Consider the following 21583-nt stretch of genomic DNA (forward strand, 5'->3'; position numbering starts at 1 on the left):
TCCCAAAAATGTGTCAAAAATGTCCAATGTGTCCGCCATAATGTCGCAGTCACAATAAAAATCGCTGATCGCCGCCATTACTAGTAAAAAAAGAATATTAATAAAAATGCTATAAAACTATCCCCTATCAGTGACGCTATAAACGCTATAGCTTTTGCGCAAACCAATCAATAATCACTAACTGCGATTTTTTTTTACCAAAAATATGTAGAAGAATACGTATCGGCCTAAACTGAGGGAAAAAATGTTTTTTATATATTTTTTGGGGATATTTATTATAACAAAAAGTAAAAAATATTGGATTTTTTTCAAAATTGTCACTCTATTTTTGTTTATAGCGCAAAAAATAAAAACCGCAGGGGTGATCAAATACCACCAAAAGAAAGCTCTATTTGTGGGAAAAAAAGGATGCAAATTTTGTTTGGGGGGGCCACGTCGCACGACCGCGCAATTGTCAGTTAAAACGACGCAGCGCCGAATCGCAAAAAGGGGCTTGGTCCTTTGGCTGCAAATTGCTTCGGGGCTGAAGTGGTTAAGGTGGTAATTAAACTCACTTGGTGCCTTATCTGCATTTAATTAGCCTCAGAACCCGTGTAATTCAAAGGTTTAAAGGGATGAGGTGGCAACTCTATGGCAAATACGTTTCAGGGAGGTGGCGCACGCCCCCCAAACCCCCTCCCCCCCCCACCTGAGGCAAAAAAAATGTAAATCACTTTTTTTATATTTTTTCACTGTGCTTTTGGGGGAGGAGTGGGGGGTATGTGGCAGTGAAGGGTGTCAGTAGTTTTCTTTTTTTACGTGTTGATTCTTTTACTGTTTAATTTTTTTTTTTTTTCACAATGCTTTTTTTGGGGGGGGGGGGGGGGTTGGGGCAGTGGACAGTGTTGGTAGGGCAGGGATGAGTGGTTTCTGTTGTTTTTTTACACTTTAATGTTTTAGAATTTTTTTTATATTTTTGGGGGGCTTTGGTGAGATATCAGGGGTCTAAACAAACCCCTTTGAGACAGAGAAAAAGACCGAGGGCACATATTCCTCAGTCCCTTTCTCAGCACTGAAGATGAATGGAGAGGAGACAAAATCCCACCTACATCTTGCATCGCCAACATTACATGTGTTTTTTTCATGGGGTCTCCTACTGGCACCAGGCCCTCAGGCGGTATCTAAGTGCCTGAATGCTCAGTCTGCCCCTGGGTCTTCCATATCTGTGCTGCCATGTCCGTGCCAGGAAAACTGAAAATTGTATCAAATACTTGCTGTAATTTTCCTTTCCTTTCCTGGATCCAAGTGATGGCAGCACGCTTGTAAGAGTCCAGGGATTACTACGCATGCACCAAGAGGAAATCTGTGCCAACTGAGCATGTGCCACAGACACCTCAGTGCGCCAACCCGCACCTGCGCAGAAGACTTGATGGAAAAGGGCAGCAAAATGCCCAGGAGGCGCACAGGAAGTGACCTCAACCTGATGGAAAAATGCCCAGGAGGCGCACAGGAAGTGACCTCAACCTGATGGAAAAATGCCCAGGAGGCGCACAGGAAGTGACCTCAACCTGATATAAAAAGGTGGAAAATGCCCAGGAGGTGCACAGGAAGTGACCTCAACCTGATGGAAAAATGCACAGGAAGCGTACAGGAAGTGACCTCTACCTGAAGTAAAAAGGTGGGAAAATGCCCAGGAGGCGCACTGGAAGTGACCTCAAACTTCCCTAAAAAAGTCCAGTCCAGACACTGCCAAATTGTTGAAAGTCTTCAGTCCCCCCTTGTTCCTGTGCTAGTGTGTGATCTGTCTGAACCTGTTGTGACCTGGAAACCTATTTGACTACTCTTGATTGCTGCTTGCCTTTGACCTCAGAGTTATACCTTAACCATTCTACTTCTTTGCCCCTTTTGTACTCAGCTGCCAGATTGCAACCGACCCCGGCTTGGATGTCGACCATTCTTCTTCTGATTAACCCTTTTATGCTTCGATGCCCAACTGGACTTGTCCCCGGCTCGGATCTCAGACTAAGGCTTGCACGTTGCTCCGTACCCCTGGCACCCGTGCCACTCGGTGTCCACCAAATCTCTGTCTCCATCTCCAGAGGCTTCAAGAACCCGAGGCGCAAGGGAGGCCTCCCCACTACTTCGGTCTCACATCAGGTACGTGGCCCTCGTGTCAACGCTAAACCCACCCCACTCCTTCCTAATATTGTACATGGAATGGGCTGTGGTGTGGGTGTCAACCAGTAGGGGGCCCCATGATAAAAAGTGGTGGCGCGCAAGGACACGGTGGCTGAGGTTTGGTAGTAACAGATCCCCCTCCTCCCCCAGTTGATGTAGATCCTGGGGCTCTCCCTAACCTGTACTGACAGCTCGTAGAGTGGGAAGATGGGGCAGATTGGCTCTCTTTCTCCCCGCTGACATCCAGAGTAAAGCAGCGCTGAGCCCTGGCCATCGCAGCCACTTACCTCCCGCCACCTGGAACATAAGCAATTCCACCAATTGTAGCAGAGCTCAAGGGGAGAGGAAAGGCTGGGCCCAGGGTGGGGAAAGAGAAGGGATCTGGGCCAGGTGGCACTAGGAGCGGTATTACAGCATGGTAGGGAGATCAAGAGGAGGAGCAGGGAGGGGGTCTCCATCAACTATCGGTGTGCTGTAAAATATTACCATATGGCTGAGACCAAGTGATGTAGGATAGCACTCCCGACACTTAGTACTGCCGGCCCCACAGCTAGGGGGAGCCATGCTGTCTTCCTCACTGACCTACCTACTGCCCCATTCACCTCTTCTTCCAGCACTACAATTGCCCCGTTTGTATAACTTAATGCCCCCGAGTCCTACTACCCCCCAAGCCAAACACCGGTCGTGGGCTGCCGGCTCCTCTTCCCCTGAGCTCTGCTACGATCACATGTCCCAGGTGGCTGGAGGCAGGTGGCTGCGATAGCCGAGGCTCACCATGCTTACTTCTGTCTGTCAGCGGGGGGAGGAGTAGACTAAATTTAGGAGACCAAAAAAAGATCATTCCCGGGAGATTGCGAGGAACTTGTGGGTGTGTGGGAGCTGCCGCAGAAATGCGTGAGACTCCCACACCTCACAGGAAACTTGGGATGTCTGGTATCTACTGTAAGGAGGGGGGGGGGGGGTAGACTTCCCACTGATGATAATGTAAGAATGACCTTCTCCCACTGGCCACTGATCATCACTAATGTAAGGGACCACTACACCGACCTCTGATGTAAGGGGGTCCTTCTCCCATTGGTCACCAATGTAAGGGACCACTACACTGACCACTGATATAAGGGGGTCCCTCTCCCATTGGTCACCAATGTAAGGGACCACTACACTGACCTCTGATATAAGGGGGTCCCTCTCCCATTGGTCACCAGTGTAAGGGACCACTACACTGACCACTTATATAAGGGGGTCCTTCTCCTATTGGTCACCAATGTAAGGGACCACTACACTGACCACTGATATAAGAGGGTCCTTCTCCCATTGATCACCAACTTAAGGGACCACTACACTGATATAAGAGGGTCCTTCTCCCATTGATCACCAACGTAAGGGACCACTACACTGACCTCCGATATAAGGGGGTCTTTCTCCCATTGATTACCAACGTAAGGGACCACTACACTGACCTCTGATATAAGGGGGTCCTTCTCCCATTGATCTCCAACGTAAGGGACCACTACACTGACCACTGATATAAGGGGGTCTTTCTCCCATTGATCACCAATATAAGGGAGCACTACACTGACCATTGATATAGGAAGTCCACTGGGGATGAGCCCCTCGGTTTAATTGGTATAAAGTAGAGATGAGTCAAACTTTGGTTGTCCTGGGCCCCTTTTCGTCAGGAGCCAAGCATCAGATATAGAAGCAATATTTCTACTACTTCTATACATGACAGCTTCCCGCTGTCATTGGGGCCTAAAGAAGCAGCAGGTGCTTGGAACCCACCTCGTCCCTATGAACCATGGATGTCTGACATCACTTCCCAAATATGGCCACTGGCATTACTGGCCAATGATGTCACCACTCTCCCAACCCTTCTTTCATGTAGATGATGACAACTCAGGGAGCCGTCATATTGCTAGTGGTACTGTGGGGTGCCATGCACCGCCTACCAATTCAAGTAAAAGGAGGGGGAGGGGTATCTGGGCGGTTAATAGTAAAAGGATCTTCCAGATTCTGATTACAGGAAGGGGGTTCGACTCCACAACCACCAGCCAGGATTGTGGAGAAGAAGTCCTTGTCCCCTTCAACGTGGGGGAAAGGTGCTTCTCTGAGGGTCGACCCATTCATGGAACCTCCCCGTGTTGGATGCATGTTTGGGCGGTGTGGGGTGGGGGTGGGAGTGCAAGTTTTCCTCACTTCTGGCCAGGCTGCATGCTTGGATTATGGATCCGGTGTGGATTTTTCTGGAGGATCTCACATTTTCTTTTTGTTTTTTAGATTGTTCCCCTTTATATTCATACTCTTTATACTCATTTGCTCTCCTTTATATTCATAGAAGTTCCACTTTATACTCATACCAAACCAAAGGATCTCCTATGTGATTTCAGGGAAGTTTATGCAATTTTTTTTTTGTAGTCTTGCTGTAGGATGTGCTACAGGGAAAAGTGACGTTTACAAAGAAATTTCACGCAATTTAAAACCCCTTTTTCTTCGTAAGGCCGCGTACACACCATCGAATTGTCCGGCAAACAATCTGGCGGATAGTCCGGCGGACTTTCTATACACGGACTTGGCCATACACGAACACGCGGAAAGTCCGGCGATTGCTAGCGTGATGACGTACAGCACGTACGACGGGACTAGAAAAAGGAAGTTCAATAGCCAGTAGCCAATAGCTTCCTTCTCCTACTTGCTTCTGAGCATGCGTCCTTCTTAGACCGCCGGACTAGCATACTTACGAACGTATTGTCCGCTGAAACCCAAGATTGGACTGCAAAAATACTTTCTAAGGCCGCGTACACACGGGCGGACTGTCCGGCCAACTTAGTCCGCTGAAACACAGTTCAGCGGACAATCCGCTCGTGTGTGGGCTTCAGCTGACTTTTTCAGCGGACAGTCTGGCGGACTAAGTCTTTCGGAATTTCCGTAATTTTGTCCGTCGAAACTTGGTTTCAGCGGACAGTCCGCTCGTGAGTAGGCAAGTTGGACGGACTAAGTATGGCGCATGCTCAGAAAGGATTTACACGGCCGAAGGTTGCATTGCAGTGTATTGGACGTCGAATTTCTAGTCCCGTCGTACGTGCTGTACACGTCATCGCGCACGTTTTCGGCGGACTGTTCGTTCATCGTGTGTGGTCAAGTCCGTTCATTCAAAAGTACGACGGACTGTCTGACGAACTTAGTTGGGCGGACAATCCGCCCGTGTGTACGCGGCCTTAGTCCACCGGACTTTATGCTGAGAAAGCCCGCTGAAGCCCACACACGATCAGGTTGTCCGGTGAAACGCGTTTCGGCGGACTAAGTACGCCGGACAATTCGATCGTGTGTACGCGGCATTAATGTCAGAGCTGCTGCAGCATCGCAGGAACGTGCCCCTTCACAGCCAGGATCAGGGCACCCCCTAGTCATGTTTTAACCACCTCAATACCGGGCACTGATGAGGCTGCACTCATGTGCACTGATGAGGCTGCACTTTTACTATCTTGGGGGGGGGGGTTCTAGTATTACGATGAGTTGTGATGATCTCCTATGTTTTTAAGGGGTGTCTATCATCAACATTAGAAAAAAAATTTAATGACTCGTGTAATAAAATTGACTTTTATTTTTGCTTTTCCCCAACTTGTTCATTCCCCGACTTAGTTGGGGCAGGCGGACACTTGGGTGGGTCAGCCCCGCATCTTGACCTCTGGGGGCACAGCTTCTGACCTTTGGAGCAGGTCCCTATTCCAATCCCTGAGCCCTAACCTTGTTCTTCAATGAAAAAAACCCTATCCCCCTAACTCTAACCCCTAGCCCTAACGCTTTCCCCGACTTGTTCATTCCCCGATTTAGTTGGGGCAGGCGGAACACTTGGGTGGGTCAGCCATGCCTCTTGACCTCTGGGGACACGGCTTCTGACCTATGGAGCAGGCCCCTATTCCAATCCCTGAGTCCTAACCTTGTTCTTCAAGATTGTGTATGGAATTCTGAGAGGAGGTTTCAGCACTTGTAAAGTCCCAACTCTTTTCCATTTTTGGATGTTTAGTTTTTGTTCATAGTTGAGTCGCTTAGCCTTGTTTCCACATCCTATGAAGGAAAACACGTGAACTGGGTGCAGAAAATGACAGCAGGTGCTATGGTTTGGCTGTAGCAGGTGGCAGTTTGTTGGCGGAAGGGCTGGAGAGCGGCACAATAATGAGTGTCTGCGGCCAACTGTGAAGCATGGTGGAGGTTCCTTGAAAGTATGGGGATGAATTTCTGGAAAGTAAGTTGGAGATTTGGTCAGGATCAATGGTGTCCTCAATGATGAGATATACAGGCAGATACCTCTCCATCATGCTATGCCATCAGGGAGGTGTGAGATTGGCCTCAAATGTATTCTGCAGAAGGACAACCACCCCAAACATACAGCCAATGTCATTAAGAACTATCTTCAGTGTAAAGAAGAACAAGGAGTCCTGGAAGTGATGGTTTGGCCCTCACGGAGCCCTGATCTCACCATCATGGAGTCTGTCTGGGAAACATGAAAAGACAGAAGGTTTGGAGGCAGCCGATATCCAGAGAAGATCTGTGCTTAGCTCTCCAAGCTGTACATAGAGAAGCAACCTACCTGTAAGTGTTTGTGAAATCTTCCACCACAAAATGTACTCAGCCAATGAGAGGTAATGACTCCATTTTTATTTTAAAAGGCCTAGAGGACCGCCTTTTAAGTGGTGGGGTTAACGTGTTTCGTCCTGAAAGACGGCTTGAGAAAACAGACCTCTTGCAAGAATTTACACGACAAAATGTACTCAGCCAATGAGAGGTAATGACTCCATTTTTATTTTAAAAGGCCTAGAGGACAGCCTTTTAAGTGGTGGGGTTGACGTGTTTCGTCCTGAAAGACAGCTTGAGAAAACAGACCTCTTGCAAGAGTTTACACCACAAAATGTACTCAGCCAATGAGAGGTAATGACTCCACTTTTATTTTTCTCCTGCTATCAATGGCCGACACGGTACAACACTTCATCCATGTCTTTGGTGATCTCTGATCTCCTTATGAGCCATTTCTTATGTTGTTGCCTTTTTATTTGGAAAGTTTTATTATCCCCCCACATGGGTGTGGCCCCTTTCTCAATACTATGTTTCAATGGGAGAAACATTTACCAATCCAACCTCTAGATGGCACTATTGTATCATTCATTACATAGGACATCTTTGTCAAAAGGTCAGGCTATGGTTGAGGTCTATTTATAAAATATTTGTTGGACGATTATAACATTTGTTGGACGATGATAACAAGCATCCCCCCCCCCCCCCCCAGTGATTTCCTATGATCATCAGCTCCATCTAGTGGCCATAATCCAGCAAATACAGTACAATACCACACTATTGCCATTAGATGGCGCTGATGATCATAGAAAATCACTGCTCACATTCGTTGAACAAATGTTTAACAAACAGACCTGTAAGTGTTTGTGAAATCTTCCACCACAAAATGTACTCAGCCAATGAGAGGTAATGACTCCATTTTTATTTTAAAAGGCCTAGAGGACCACCTTTTAAGTGGTGCGGTTAACGCGTTTCGTCCTGGAAGACGACTTGAGAAAACAGACCTCTTGGAAGAGTTTACACCACAAAATGTACTCAGCCAATGAGAGGTAATGACTCCATTTTTATTTTAAAAAGCCTAAAGGACCACCTTTTAAGTGCTGGGGATAACGTGTTTTGTCCTGGAAGACGGCTTGAGAAAACGGACCTCTTCCAAGAGTTTACACCACAAAATATACTCAGCCAATGAGAGGTAATGACTTCATTTTTATTTTTCTCCTGCTATCAATGGCTGACCCGGTACAACACTTCATCCATGTCTTTGGTGATCTCTGATCTCCTTATCAACTGTTTCTTCCATGATGAAGATCAGCCATGGAGTATATCTGAGGTGTATATCAGGGGGTGCTTCTTCCCCACATGTCCAGCAACATTCATATACAAGACATTTCCCGCACTCACTAATACACCTCCAGGGTTGTGTGGGACCCCCTGATGTACAGGAAGACAGGACTTCAGTGAGGAACATTTCCCTCAATCAGGACAGGGAAGTGGCTTCTCCCCCGTGTGAGATCTCTGATGTCAGTATAGCACTACCGCCGTGAGGGCAGCTGAATTTTTAGGTTCCCCTTACATACACAGCCAGGCAGCAGGAATTTTCCGCCATTCACTCAGTAGTCAAAAACCAGTCCAGGGTGCTTTGTTTTTGGTTTATTAGGGGAGGAACTTGGATAGGGATGGGAAAGTTACAGGATGCCGGGAACCGTAACTTGAATGCAACTTGAGGACTTAAAACGGTCTCTGGCTACCAGAAAAATCACCGGGCTCTCCTCCCGTAGGATAACCGGATCAGCAGGTGGGGAAGAATTTCAAAAACAATGAATGCAGGTGCTCCATCTCCATAGAAAATGCCAGGGCACCTGGCTGGTCCTTAGATTCCCTAAGTAAGAGGTGTAGGGTAGCTGTACTGGCTCTAAGCTGTCCCTTGCCAGTAACCAAGCTGGCTATTGCACCTGGCTGCTTCTCCTCGTATAGGCTCTGGGGTGGAGTGGTTGAAGCTACTCATCAACGATACTCGCCTCGACTACAGCAACTCACTCCTCATTGGACTACCTTTATATAGACTATCCCCCCCCTTCAGTCCATAATTAATGCTGCTGCCAGATTCATCCACCTTACCATCCATTCAGTGTCCTCCACCCCTCTCTACCAATCCCTCCACTGGTCTCCATTCAGTGTCCTCCGCCCCTCTCTGCCAATCCCTCCACTGGCTTCCATTCAGTGTCCTCCAACCCTCTCTTACAATCCCTCCACTGGCCTCCATTCAGTGTCCTTCACCCCTCTCTGACAATCCCTCCACTGGTCTCCATTCAGTGCCCTCAACCCCTCTCTACCAATCCCTCCACTGGCTTCCATTCAGTGTCCTCCACCCCTCTCTACCAATCCCTCCACTGGTCTCCATTCAGTGTCCTCCACCCCTCTCTACCAATCCCTCCACTGGTCTCCATTCAGTGTCCTCCGCCCCTCTCTGCCAATCCCTCCACTGGCTTCCATTCAGTGTCCTCCAACCCTCTCTTACAATCCCTCCACTGGCCTCCATTCAGTGTCCTTCACCCCTCTCTGACAATCCCTTCACTGGCCTCCATTCAGTGTCCTTCACCCCTCTCTGACAATCCCTCCACTGGTCTCCATTCAGTGCCCTCAACCCCTCTCTACCAATCCCTCCACTGGCTTCCATTCAGTGTCCTCCACCCCTCTCTACCAATCCCTCCACTGGCTTCCATTCAGTGTCCTCCACCCCTCTCTACCAATCCCTCCACTGGTCTCCATTCAGTGTCCTCCACCCCTCTCTACCAATCCCTCCACTGGTCTCCATTCAGTGTCCTCCACCCCTCTCTACCAATCCCTCCACTGGCTTCCATTCAGTGTCCTCCACCCCTCTCTACCAATCCCTCCACTGGTCTCCATTCAGTGTCCTCCGCCCCTCTCTGCCAATCCCTCCACTGGCTTCCATTCAGTGTCCTCCAACCCTCTCTTACAATCCCTCCACTGGCCTCCATTCAGTGTCCTTCACCCCTCTCTGACAATCCCTCCACTGGTCTCCATTCAGTGCCCTCAACCCCTCTCTACCAATCCCTCCACTGGCTTCCATTCAGTGTCCTCCACCCCTCTCTACCAATCCCTCCACTGACCTCCATCCCTCTCTGCCAATCCCTTCACTGGCCTCCATTCAGTGTCCTCCACCCCTCTCTGCCAATCCCTTCACTGGCCTCCATTCAGTGTCCTCCACCCCTCTCTACCAATCCCTCCACTGGTCTCCATTCAGTGTCCTCCACCCCTCTCTGCCAATCCCTTCACTGGCCTCCATTCAGTGTCCTCCACCCCTCTCTACCAATCCCTCCACTGACCTCCATTCAGTGTCCTCCACCCCTCTCTACCAATCCCTCCACTGGCCTCCATTCAGTGTCCTCCACCCCTCTCTGCCAATCCCTCCACTGGTCTCCATTCAGTGTCCTCCACCCCTCTCTGCCAATCCCTCCACTGGCTTCCATTCAGTGTCCTCCACCCCTCTCTACCAATCCCTCCACTGGCCTCCATTCAGTGTCCTCCACCCCTCTCTACCAATCCCTCCACTGGTTTCCATTCAGTGTCCTCCACCCCTCTCTACCAATCCCTCCACTGGCTTCCATTCAGTGTCCTCCACCCCTCTCTACCAATCCCTCCACTGGCCTCCATTCAGTGTCCTCCACCCCTCTCTACCAATCCCTCCACTGGCCTCCATTCAGTGTCCTCCACCCCTCTCTACCAATCCCTCCACTGGTTTCCATTCAGTGTCCTCCACCCCTCTCTGCCAATCCCTCCACTGGCCTCCATTCAGTGTCCTCCACCCCTCTCTACCAATCCCTCCACTGGCCTCCATTCAGTGTCCTCCACCCCTCTCTACCAATCTCTCCACTGGCTTCCACTCACCCAAACAAAAAAAATTCTAAGTACTAACAATAATTTACAAAGCCGTCCACAACTCTGCCCCCAGCTACGTCATTAACCGAGTCCCAAAATACCAACCGAGCAAACATTGTTGGGGGGGTGATGGGGGCAAACAACGGCCGGGCCTGTACTTACCCCATTCATGGCCTCACTTCCTTCTTGGCCACCGTGATGTCCATGCACAGCAGATGGACGAAGCAGTAGGAGAGCAGCCAGGTGAACAGAGCCAGTCGGCGGCACGCTCCAACGACAAACATCGCCATCTTTCTTCTCCCAGCTCAGGCCACACAGCAACTCTGCCTCTGCACGTGTCACCCATGGAGACTGCAATCTCATTGGCTGCTGCCAGCTCCCCCCCCCCGCCTCCTCCTCCGCTCCTCTACTCCTCCTCTCCTTATCTGCTCCAACCACCACCGCACAAGTGGGTGGGCTTGGGGCGCAGTGCTTTGCGCCCCGAGCCCAACCTTTTTGAAGCCAATTACAACCTTAGGCTCCAATCATGTGCTTCTAAAAAAAAAAAATTTGAAATCCATGCGTCCGGCGCCCTGAATGGAGATTAGGGGCCGGGCGCATGGATTAGGGGGGCTGTGCCCCCAAAGAGTGGGGCTGCCACAGCTCTGCCCCCCCCCCAGCACAGGGGTCCCCTGGATCCTGCACATCACATGGCCAGGCTTCAGAATATTTATGGCCTATCTCTCCACCTTCTGGGCCATCCCCACCCAGGGATTGGAGGAGGCTACATAAATATTTAGGCCTCATCTCTGCTCCTCTGCCCTTGGGGCTCTGCCAACTAACTCTAAACAAATTAACCCCGCCTCCTCTGCCTAGAGAAGAGCCCATCTAAATTTTCCCACACTGTACACAGTGGGTGGTACATCTGTAGAGATCTCCCTCACTCAGGAACCGGAAAGTGGCTTTTTCCCCGTGTGCAATCTCTGATGTTTGTAAAGATTAGACATAACCGAAAATGTTTTCCCACACTAAGGATAGCAGCACGGCTTCTCCCCCCGTGTGCAATCTCTAAAGTATGAGAGCTGTGATGTCCAGCAAAATTCACATAGAAGACATTTCCCGCACTCAAGTCATTAATACACCTCGAGGGTTGTGTTGGAATCCTTGATGTACAGGAAGACCGGACTTCAGTGAGGAGCAATTCCCTCACTCAGGACAGGAAAGTGGCTTCTCCCTCGTGTGAGATCTCCGATGTCTGTAAAGATGGGACTTCTGTGTAAAACATTTCCCGCACTCAGGACAAGAAAATGGCTTCTCCCCCGTGTGAGATCTCTGATGTATGACAAGTTCTGATTTTCGTACAAAGCGTTTACCGCACTGAGGACAGGAATGTGGCTTCTCCCCCGTGTGCAATCTCTGATGTCTGTAAAGATGGGAGTTCTGTAAAAAACTTTTCCCGCACTCAAGACAGAAATACGGCTTTTCCCCCGTGTGAGATCTCTGATGATTATTAAGAACGGACTTCAGTGAAAAACATTTTCCGCACTCAGGACAGGAATACGGCTTCTCCCCCGTGTGAGATCTCTGATGTGTGTAAAGATTGGATTTCTCTGAAAAACGTTTCCCGCACTCAGGACAGGAATACGGCTTCTCCCCCGTGTGAGACCTCTGATGTTTTACAAGTTCCGATTTTTTTACAAAACATTTTCCGCACTCAGAACAGGAAACCACATTCTCACCTGTGTGAGATCTTTTATGCACTTTAAGATGAGATTTAAAATGAAAACACTTCCCACACTCAGTGCAGGAAAACTTCTTATCTGTTGGAAGGGCGGCACCGTCCCGCACAGTCTGAGGTTCCTCAGGATAAGAGGAATACGATGGTCCGGCACCATCCCGCACAGTCTGAGGTTCCTCGGGATAAGAGGAATACGATGGTCCGGCACCGTCCCGCACAGTCTGAGGTTCCTCGGGATAAGAGGAATACGATGGTCCATCTACACTGTGTGGTGCCGGATGGACATTTGAGGTAGTCGGGTTTTCTCCTGGACTATACTGTGTGATGTCCTCATCTTCTACTTTACAGTCTGGAGACAAAGTGAGACAACATTTATATATATAGCAGAGGATAGAAGTCAGGACTATGTAATGTACAACATATTGTATAAGATACAACACTTAGGACCATATATCAGATGTTTATTTCCTGTTTTTGCTACACTCAGGGCATCGGGTAGGTTGAGAAAATGGTGAAACTAGAAGCCAACATTTTGCTGATCCCCAGAATCTCCATAAATCCAGTCTAGATACATAAATTGTGTCGGCAGCACAGAGAAGGAAGATTATCGGAGAGAAATCCAGGAATACAGGACGGGGAACACAGCTCAGGAAAGTGACCAGGGGATTACAGGCTGATATCACCCAGCCCCCGCCCTACTCTGGACCAATCAGTGAGCAGTATGGGTGGAGGAATGGATTTAGTGTTAATGACCCACCTGTGCTGATCTCTGTAGGAGTGTCCTCCTCTATAAATGTCCCCGTTATTCCATCCTCCTCCATAGACTGCTGATCATCCCTCACATACCTCTCTTCTTCTTCTGATTTCACCTCAACTTTTATAACAATCAGATCTTCACCCTAAACCAAGAGAATGAGAGAGAAAATATCAATTGAAAAATATAAGCTTTATTATAGTGACATCACATAAAATATCCTCACATCATCTCCAAGAGTCTGTGTTCTCGATGCGCCAGCCTTGGGGTAACAATGGGGGATGGTGTGACCTTCCTGTGTGGAATCCCGGGAATACAGAGGACGGGGACATCTCTCTGGTGGGTTCCCATTACTGGATCCATCTGTAGGAAACACACACACTGACTGAATACATTGTTTCTATGTGTTTATCAGATGATGGGGGATCTAGGTGGAGCCTCCGTACTGCTCTCTCCTTTACAATAAAGTCTCCTCTTACCCGGTGATGTGAGGGGCGGCTGATTGGCCATCATGACGTCCTTCCCGGCTCCGCTCACCTCTCCTGTCAGCAGCTCCATCATCTTCTTGGTGACTTCTAGAATCTTCTCCATGTTGTGTCTCTCAGGTTTTAGGGAGTCACATGGAGGCACTGTGATGGTCACATGATCACCTGACTTCACAAGAGGAAATCTCTGTATTGGAGAACCAATAGGAACATCATGTTAGAATCCCAAAATCCTCCTCACCTCTCCGTTCAGGTCTGTGTTTTATTAATAGAGATAAGAGTGATGTCATGTGACCTCCCAGAATCCTCCTCACCTCTCCGGTCAGGTCTGTGTTTTATTAATAGAGATAAGAGTGATGTCATGTGACCTCCCAGAATCCTCCTCACCTCTCCGGTCAGGTCTGTGTTTTATTAATAGAGATAAGAGTGATGTCATGTGACCTCCCAGAATCCCCCTCACCTCTCCGGTCAGGTCTGTGTATTATTAATAGAGATAAGAGTGATGTCATGTGACCTCCCAGAATCCTCCTCACCTCTCCGGTCAGGTCTGTGTTTTATTAATAGAGATAAGAGTGATGTCATGTGACCTCCCAGAATCCTCCTCACCTCTCCGGTCAGGTCTGTGTATTATTAATAGAGATAAGAGTGATGTCATGTGACCTCCCAGAATCCTCCTCACCTCTCCGGTCAGGTCTGTGTGTTATTAATAGAGATAAGAGTGATGTCATGTGACCTTCCAGAATCCTCCTCACCTCTCCGGTCAGCAGGTAGATGATCTCCAGGGTGAGGTTTAGTATCTCCTCAGTCATGTGACTCCGGTCCTCCTCCATCTTCATGGGTGGCGTCATTTGATCTATACAGCCCTCCTTGTAGACGGATAACTTTGGGAAATGAAAGTAAGAATTATTTGGATGGTATTGGTCACACAATAATAGGATGTGGATGTGAGGGGGTGGATCTATTGTGTTCTCCCAAAAGGAATTGGAGGGGGGAGCCAGAAGAACACAGTGTTTATTGCGACCACAAATGTTGGGTCATCATGATGTCCAGGAAGGGGAACGTTCGGACATTTGGCTGGAGTTCCCAACAAATCCGGATAATTGGCAGAACTCCGGGTGCAAGGCTCCAGTCTCCGGCAGCCTGCTGACTGGAGTTATGTCCCTGTCACTCTGCAGTAAGAGAAGGGATTGGATTGGATTGGATAACATTAGGATGCAGCTGGTGCAGTAGAGAGCTGTGGGGGAGGGGTTTGTTCTCTTTCCTCCAATGGCAGTCCAGTGTTGATAGGAGGTGCACAACGGGCGGTGAGAGGTTTGTTTTCTATTGGTTGCCAAATATGTTGTTTTATCCAGGACATTGTATAGAGTGGTGGTGGGTTCCTGGGGCTCTGAAATCCAGCACCGGGCCCCCCGTGTCATGGGAATGTCCTGGACAAGAACCACAACACAGACCCATGACCACCTGGATGCTACACAGACCTCCTCTAAGTACGAGTGCGCACCAAGGGGTGAAGGACTGCCCTTATTTATTTCATTTGTTATCTAAGTTTAATTGGATGGTAAGAAGGTGAAGGTCGCCTTCATCTCCTGGCAGGAGTTCAGTAAGGAGGTCTGTAAAGTAAGTGCAGGTGGGAGGACCATCATAGACCAAGTGTCCTCCTCCCTACCTTATAGTCTCCGTGAGCCTTACAGCTTCCTCTTCCATCAGAGCCCTGCTGCCCACCTACCCTATAAAGGGCCCAGAGCCGCTCAACTCCACTGCCCCCTCAGGGCCCCAAATCCCTTCAGCCTCAGTACCCCCTCATCTACTCTACTTCCCTCAGTATCTTTCTCCCTCTGACACCAATGATGGAACAGATTCTTCATGGCAGGCTGGGGAATGTTTTCTTCCTCCTGACCAGCAATGTAAGTGGCTCTATGCTCCATACTCCTGACCCCGGCACTCCAACATTGTGTTGGCTGCATAGTGTAATGATTGCCCATTGGCTGCCTGTGTAGTGTAATAATTGCCCTCTGTAGAGCATGTATGGTCAGTGTCTTGTCTATTTATTGTCAGTGCTGTTTATTAAGACGCCCATATTACTAAAATGTATCTCCGAAATGAAATGAATGTTCCGACCCCGATGTAAATAGAAAATAAGATCTTATTACCTCCTCTGCTCCACCTCCAGCAACGTCTCCTCTCTACTTCCTCCCGACTCACCTCTCACCCAGAACTTCCTGTCTGTAACTGACATCACTTCCTGTCTTCCATAGAGACTTCCTGTCTAGGTAGAAGTGAGATCACCATCTTGTGGAGATTAGAGGAACTGCACCCCAGAGACATCTCGTAGTGTGAACGCGGCCTTGTGCTGTGTGTGTATGTACTGTATATCCTTATAGATGGGGTCATCTCCACTCCCACCAAGGGGGAGAGAAATATATTACTGTCACCAATGTAAGAGACCACTACACTGACCTCTGATACAAGGGGGTCGTCACCAATGTAAAGGACCACTACACTGATATACGGGAGTCCTTCTCCCATTGGTCACCAATGTAAGGGACCACTACACTGATCACTGATATACGGGAGTCTTTTTCCCATTGGTCACCAATGTAAGGGACCACTACACTGACCTCTGATACAAGGGGGTCCTTCTCCCATTGGTCACCAAGGTAAGGGACCACTACACTGACCACTGATATAAGGGAGTCCTTCTCCCATTGGTCACCAATGTAAGGGACCACTACACTGACCACTAATATACGGGAGTCCTTTTCCCATTGGTCACCAATGTAAGGGACCACTACACTGACCTCTGATACAAGGGGGTCCTTCTCCCATTAGTCACCAATGTAAGGGACCACCACACCGATCGCAGATATAAAGGGGTCCTTCTCCCATTGGTCACCAATGTAAGGGACTACTACACTGACCACTGATATAATTATATTGTTTTTTCTTGGGAGGGTGCATGTGATCAGCACAGGGCCAAATAGGACTGTCCAGGCAGAGGGTTAGGGGACCTGTAGCCTCATAGGACAGTCAGAGGAGAATAAAAACTCCTCCTACAAGCTTTAACCAGACACCGTTCGAAGTAACAAGACTGCTATATACTGCTGATGCTAAAAGGTATTTAGCAGTTTACATTTTCTAAAATAATTGCATTTCCATGTACTGTGTACTATGGGAGACTAAGGAGGGCAGATATAATGAATGCAGAGTCCTGGGGAGACCAGATATAGTGACTGCAGGCTCCTGGGGTGACTAGATATAGTAAATGCAGAGTCCTGGGGAGAGCAGATATAGTGACTGCAGGCTCCTGGGGACATCAGATATAGTGACTTCAGGCTCCTGGGGTGACTAGATATAGTAAATGCAGAGTCCTGGGGAGAGCAGATATAGTGACTGCAGGCTCCTGGGGTGACTAGATATAGTAAATGCAGAGTCCTGGGGAGAGCAGATATAGTGACTGCAGGCTCCTGGGGACATCAGATATAGTGACTTCAGGCTCCTGGGGTGACTAGATATAGTAAATGCAGGCTCCTGGGGAGAGCAGATATAGTGACTGCATGCTACTGGGGTGACCAGATATAGTGAATGCAGAGTCCTGGGGAGAGCAGATATAGTGACTGCAGGCTCCTGGGGAGAGCAGATATAGTGACTGCAGGCTACTGGGGTGACCAGATATAGTGAATGCAGAGTCCTGGGGAGAGCAGATATAGTGACTGCAGGCTCCTGTGGGGAGCAGATATAGTGACTGCAGATTCCCGGGGGTGAATTCCTCCAACAGCTCTCCCTACTTATAAGACTGTTTACTGATGAGAAGTTTTAATACACCTGAACTGTGTCCTATTGTGATTGGACAGTTTTTGTTGCAACATGTGCTTGAATAAAGGGAATTTGATGTTTTGCACCCTACACTGAGCTATGGATGGTGATTGGGTGAGCTAAATGAATGAATGAATGAAATACTTATATAGCGCACAATGCGAACTGAATCGCCTCTAGGCTAAAGGGTCTTGGATAGTGCTGGTTCTGGACAGAGATAGTATTTACGGCAGACATAGACTTGTTGAGGACAGGGGTTCATCACAACTAGGGATGAGCCGAACACCCCCCGGTTCGGTTGGCACCAGAACTTTCGAACGGACCCCATATTCGTACGAACGTTAGAACCCCATTGAAGTCTATGGGACTCGAACGTTCGAAATGAAAAGTGCTAATTTTAACGGCTAATATGCAAGATACTGTCCTAGAAAGGGTTTGGGGACCTGGCTCCTGCCCCAGGGGACATGGGTCAATGCCTAAAATGTTTTTAAAAATGGCCGTTTTGGCGGGAGCACTGATTTTGATGACGATTAAAGTGAAAAAAAATAAGTGAAATATTCCTGTAAATATGGTGCCTGGGGGGTGTCTGTAGTATGCCTGTGAAGTGCCACGTGTTTCCCGTGTTTAGAACAGTCCCTGCACAAAATGACATTAAACGGAAATAACACCATTTAAAACTGCTTGCGGTTTTAATGTTATATCTGGTTCCTGCAATATGGTTGAAAATCATTGAGAAAAATGGCATGGGTAGCCCTCCCTGCCTATTACCAGCCCCTTTGGGTCTTGTACGGATATTAAGGGGAACCCCGTACCCATATTAAAAAAAGCAAATGTGTGTGGCCCCCAGGCCCTATATACTCAGAACAGCAGTATACAGGCGGTGCAAACAAGACAGGGACTGTGTAGGTTTGTTGTGTTAAGTTTAATCTGTTTGTAATTTTCAACTGGTATATTTTTAAAGTGTAGCTCCAGTCAAAAAATCTATTTTTAAGCTTTTTGGAAAACATAGGGAAGGGTTATCACCCCTGTATAATTTGTTTTGTCGTCCATCTTTTTTCATCTCACTTGCTGTTGTCTCCTTCCGTTTGCAAGTAGGAGATGTTTGTAAATTGGATGTTTGAAAGTAGGGGCCTGCCCTATATGCTCTGCAGAAATGGCGGAACAAGGTGTTGGTTTTGCCACAACATTGTAAGCCCTGAAAGTGACTCTTGGTGGGCGCTGGAGCGCCCTGCTGTGAACGATTATATCAAGAATTGTAATTACATGCCATTGTTGAACAGTGGTAGAAAAATTGACCTTTGGTGGTTGTGGTGCTGGTTAGTGATGGCCGAACGGTTCGCCCGGCGGTCGTTTCGCGGCGAATTTCCGACATTCGCGGTCCGCACGTTCGAACGCCTTTTTCCGTCGTTCGCCGCGGCGGACTTACGTGTTTAATGTATACAAGAACTTTAACCTTTGGTGACACGTTTATCATGTGATACAGGACAGCCAATTGAGACATGACAGCACATGGACACTTGTACATTCCCCCTAACCTATAAATACACCCGATCCGGTGGCCATTTTACATTCTTTCTTCTGTTACGATAGGGACAGGTTCCTGTGTGGAGTAGGGAGAGATAAACCACTAGCTATTTGGTACACAAAAGTTCTTTTCAGGACTGGTATAGGTGTTAGGTGTTGATAGGTTTGCTGTGCTGCTGATTCTTGCAGCAGCCTGAGTGTCTTTTGTTAGTTTAGAGAAAGGGAAAGGACGGTGTATGCTACAGGGACAGCCAGATTAGTCTTTCATCATCATCATCATCATCATCATCATTAGCTGTTACTATCAAGGTCCACAAAAGAGCTGTTCCAGTAACCACTAATCGTTCTCTTTTTTTGCCAATTTGTATAGGGACAGGAAGGAAGCAGTGTTGTCAGGCAGTGAGGGTAATTTTAAAGACTTGCTGTTATTATTAGTTCCACAAAGGTTCTTTTCAGGACTGGTATCAGTGGTACAGTAATAGGCTTGTACATGTATAATATTCTTTCTTCCAAATATAGAAAGGATATTATACTTGACTGCTGCCCTTCTGCTGCAGTCTGCTAAACATTCACAACTCACTTGTTCCACAAAAGTTCTTATAAGGACTGGTAACTTGGTATAGGGTGCTACGGTACATAGGCTTGAGTGCGGTACAGTCTGCTGTTCTGTAAGGACCGCTATCGGTCCACAATAGATAGGGTTGACGTGCACCACTGCTGACCGCTGCCCTATACTGCAGCAGTCCTTCAGCGGTATAGGGACTGACGTACAGTCTGCTAATCACTAACACACAACCTGCTTGTTCCACAAAAGTTCTTATAAGGACTGGTAACTTGGTATAGGGTGCTACGGTACATAGGCTTGAGTGCGGTACAGTCTGCTGTTCTGTAAGGACCGCTATCGGTCCACAATAGATAGGGTTGACGTGCACCACTGCTGACCGCTGCCCTATACTGCAGCAGTCCTTCAGCGGTATAGGGACTGACGTACAGTCTGCTAAACACTAATACACAACCTGCTTGGTCCACAAAAGTTCTTATAAGGACTGGTAACTTGGTATAGGGTGCTACGGTACATAGGCTTGAGTGCGGTACAGTCTGCTGTTCTGTAAGGACCGCTATCGGTCCACAATAGATAGGGTTGACGTGCACCACTGCTGACCGCTGCCCTATACTGCAGCAGTCCTTCAGCGGTATAGGGACTGACGTACAGTCTGCTAAACACTAATACACAACCTGCTTGGTCCACAAAAGTTCTTATAAGGACTGGTAACTTGGTATAGGGTGCTACGGTACATAGGCTTGAGTGCGGTACAGTCTGCTGTTCTGTAAGGACCGCTATCGGTCCACAATAGATAGGGTTGACGTGCACCACTGCTGACCGCTGCCCTATACTGCAGCAGTCCTTCAGCGGTATAGGGACTGACGTACAGTCTGCTAATCACTAACACACAACCTGCTTGTTCCACAAAAGTTCTTATAAGGACTGGTAACTTGGTATAGGGTGCTACGGTACATAGGCTTGAGTGCGGTACAGTCTGCTGTTCTGTAAGGACCGCTATCGGTCCACAATAGATAGGGTTGACGTGCACCACTGCTGACCGCTGCCCTATACTGCAGCAGTCCTTCAGCGGTATAGGGACTGACGTACAGTCTGCTAAACACTAATACACAACCTGCTTGGTCCACAAAAGTTCTTATAAGGACTGGTAACTTGGTATAGGGTGCTACGGTACATAGGCTTGAGTGCGGTACAGTCTGCTGTTCTGTAAGGACCGCTATCGGTCCACAATAGATAGGGTTGACGTGCACCACTGCTGACCGCTGCCCTATACTGCAGCAGTCCTTCAGCGGTATAGGGACTGACGTACAGTCTGCTAAACACTAATACACAACCTGCTTGGTCCACAAAAGTTCTTATAAGGACTGGTAACTTGGTATAGGGTGCTACGGTACATAGGCTTGAGTGCGGTACAGTCTGCTGTTCTGTAAGGACCGCTATCGGTCCACAATAGATAGGGTTGACGTGCACCACTGCTGACCGCTCACCTATACTGCAGCAGTCCTTCAGCGGTATAGGGACTGACGTACAGTCTGCTAATCACTAACACACAACCTGCTTGTTCCACAAAAGTTCTTATAAGGACTGGTAACTTGGTATAGGGTGCTACGGTACATAGGCTTGAGTGCGGTACAGTCTGCTGTTCTGTAAGGACCGCTATCGGTCCACAATAGATAGGGTTGACGTGCACCACTGCTGACCGCTGCCCTATACTGCAGCAGTCCTTCAGCGGTATAGGGACTGACGTACAGTCTGCTAAACACTAACACACAACCTGCTTGGTCCACAAAAGTTCTTATAAGGACTGGTAACTTGGTATAGGGTGCTACGGTACATAGGCTTGAGTGCGGTACAGTCTGCTGTTCTGTAAGGACCGCTATCGGTCCACAATAGATAGGGTTGACGTGCACCACTGCTGACCGCTGCCCTATACTGCAGCAGTCCTTCAGCGGTATAGGGACTGACGTACAGTCTGCTAAACACTAATACACAACCTGCTTGGTCCACAAAAGTTCTTATAAGGACTGGTAACTTGGTATAGGGTGCTACGGTACATAGGCTTGAGTGCGGTACAGTCTGCTGTTCTGTAAGGACCGCTATCG

The 21583-nt window shown here is 48.3% G+C and overlaps 3 protein-coding genes across 3 annotated transcripts in view; 1 reads left to right on the forward strand and 2 right to left on the reverse strand.

Moving 5' to 3' along the window:
* The window catches only part of LOC143955908 (uncharacterized), an 865587-nt gene that overhangs the window by 43773 nt on the left and 800231 nt on the right, over nucleotides 1–21583 (forward strand). The window lies entirely within an intron of this gene.
* LOC143955348 (uncharacterized) overlaps nucleotides 1–21583 on the reverse strand; it is a 316606-nt gene that overhangs the window by 10587 nt on the left and 284436 nt on the right. Inside the window, 2 exon segments of the mRNA XM_077465415.1 lie at nucleotides 2445–2454; nucleotides 11816–12782. Coding sequence (XP_077321541.1) covers nucleotides 2445–2454; nucleotides 11816–12782 — 977 coding nt within the window.
* Nucleotides 12709–15797, reverse strand: LOC143955913 (uncharacterized). Its single transcript, XM_077466036.1, has 5 exons — nucleotides 15733–15797; nucleotides 14335–14463; nucleotides 13577–13769; nucleotides 13324–13460; nucleotides 12709–13242 (listed from the first exon to the last, which is right to left on the reverse strand). The coding sequence occupies exons 2-5, from the start codon at nucleotides 14428–14430 to the stop codon at nucleotides 13039–13041; spliced, it is 630 nt and encodes a 209-aa protein (XP_077322162.1). The 5' UTR covers nucleotides 14431–14463; nucleotides 15733–15797; the 3' UTR covers nucleotides 12709–13038.

The sequence above is a fragment of the Lithobates pipiens genome, unplaced genomic scaffold (genome assembly GCF_037356315.1).
Source record: "Lithobates pipiens isolate NorthernLeopardFrog02 unplaced genomic scaffold, aLitPip1_a1.2 Scaffold_35, whole genome shotgun sequence".
NCBI lineage: Eukaryota > Metazoa > Chordata > Amphibia > Anura > Ranidae > Lithobates > Lithobates pipiens.

Coding starts and splice junctions, on each gene's coding strand:
- LOC143955913 (XM_077466036.1), bottom strand. CDS start 14,430: ATGACGCCACCCATGAAGATGGAGGAGGACCGGAGTCACATGACTGAG. Junction 13,461..13,576: donor GCCGCCCCTCACATCACCGG/GTAAGAGGAGAC, acceptor TGTTTCCTACAG/ATGGATCCAGTAATGGGAAC. Junction 13,243..13,323: donor CACAGACTCTTGGAGATGAT/GTGAGGATATTT, acceptor CTCTTGGTTTAG/GGTGAAGATCTGATTGTTAT.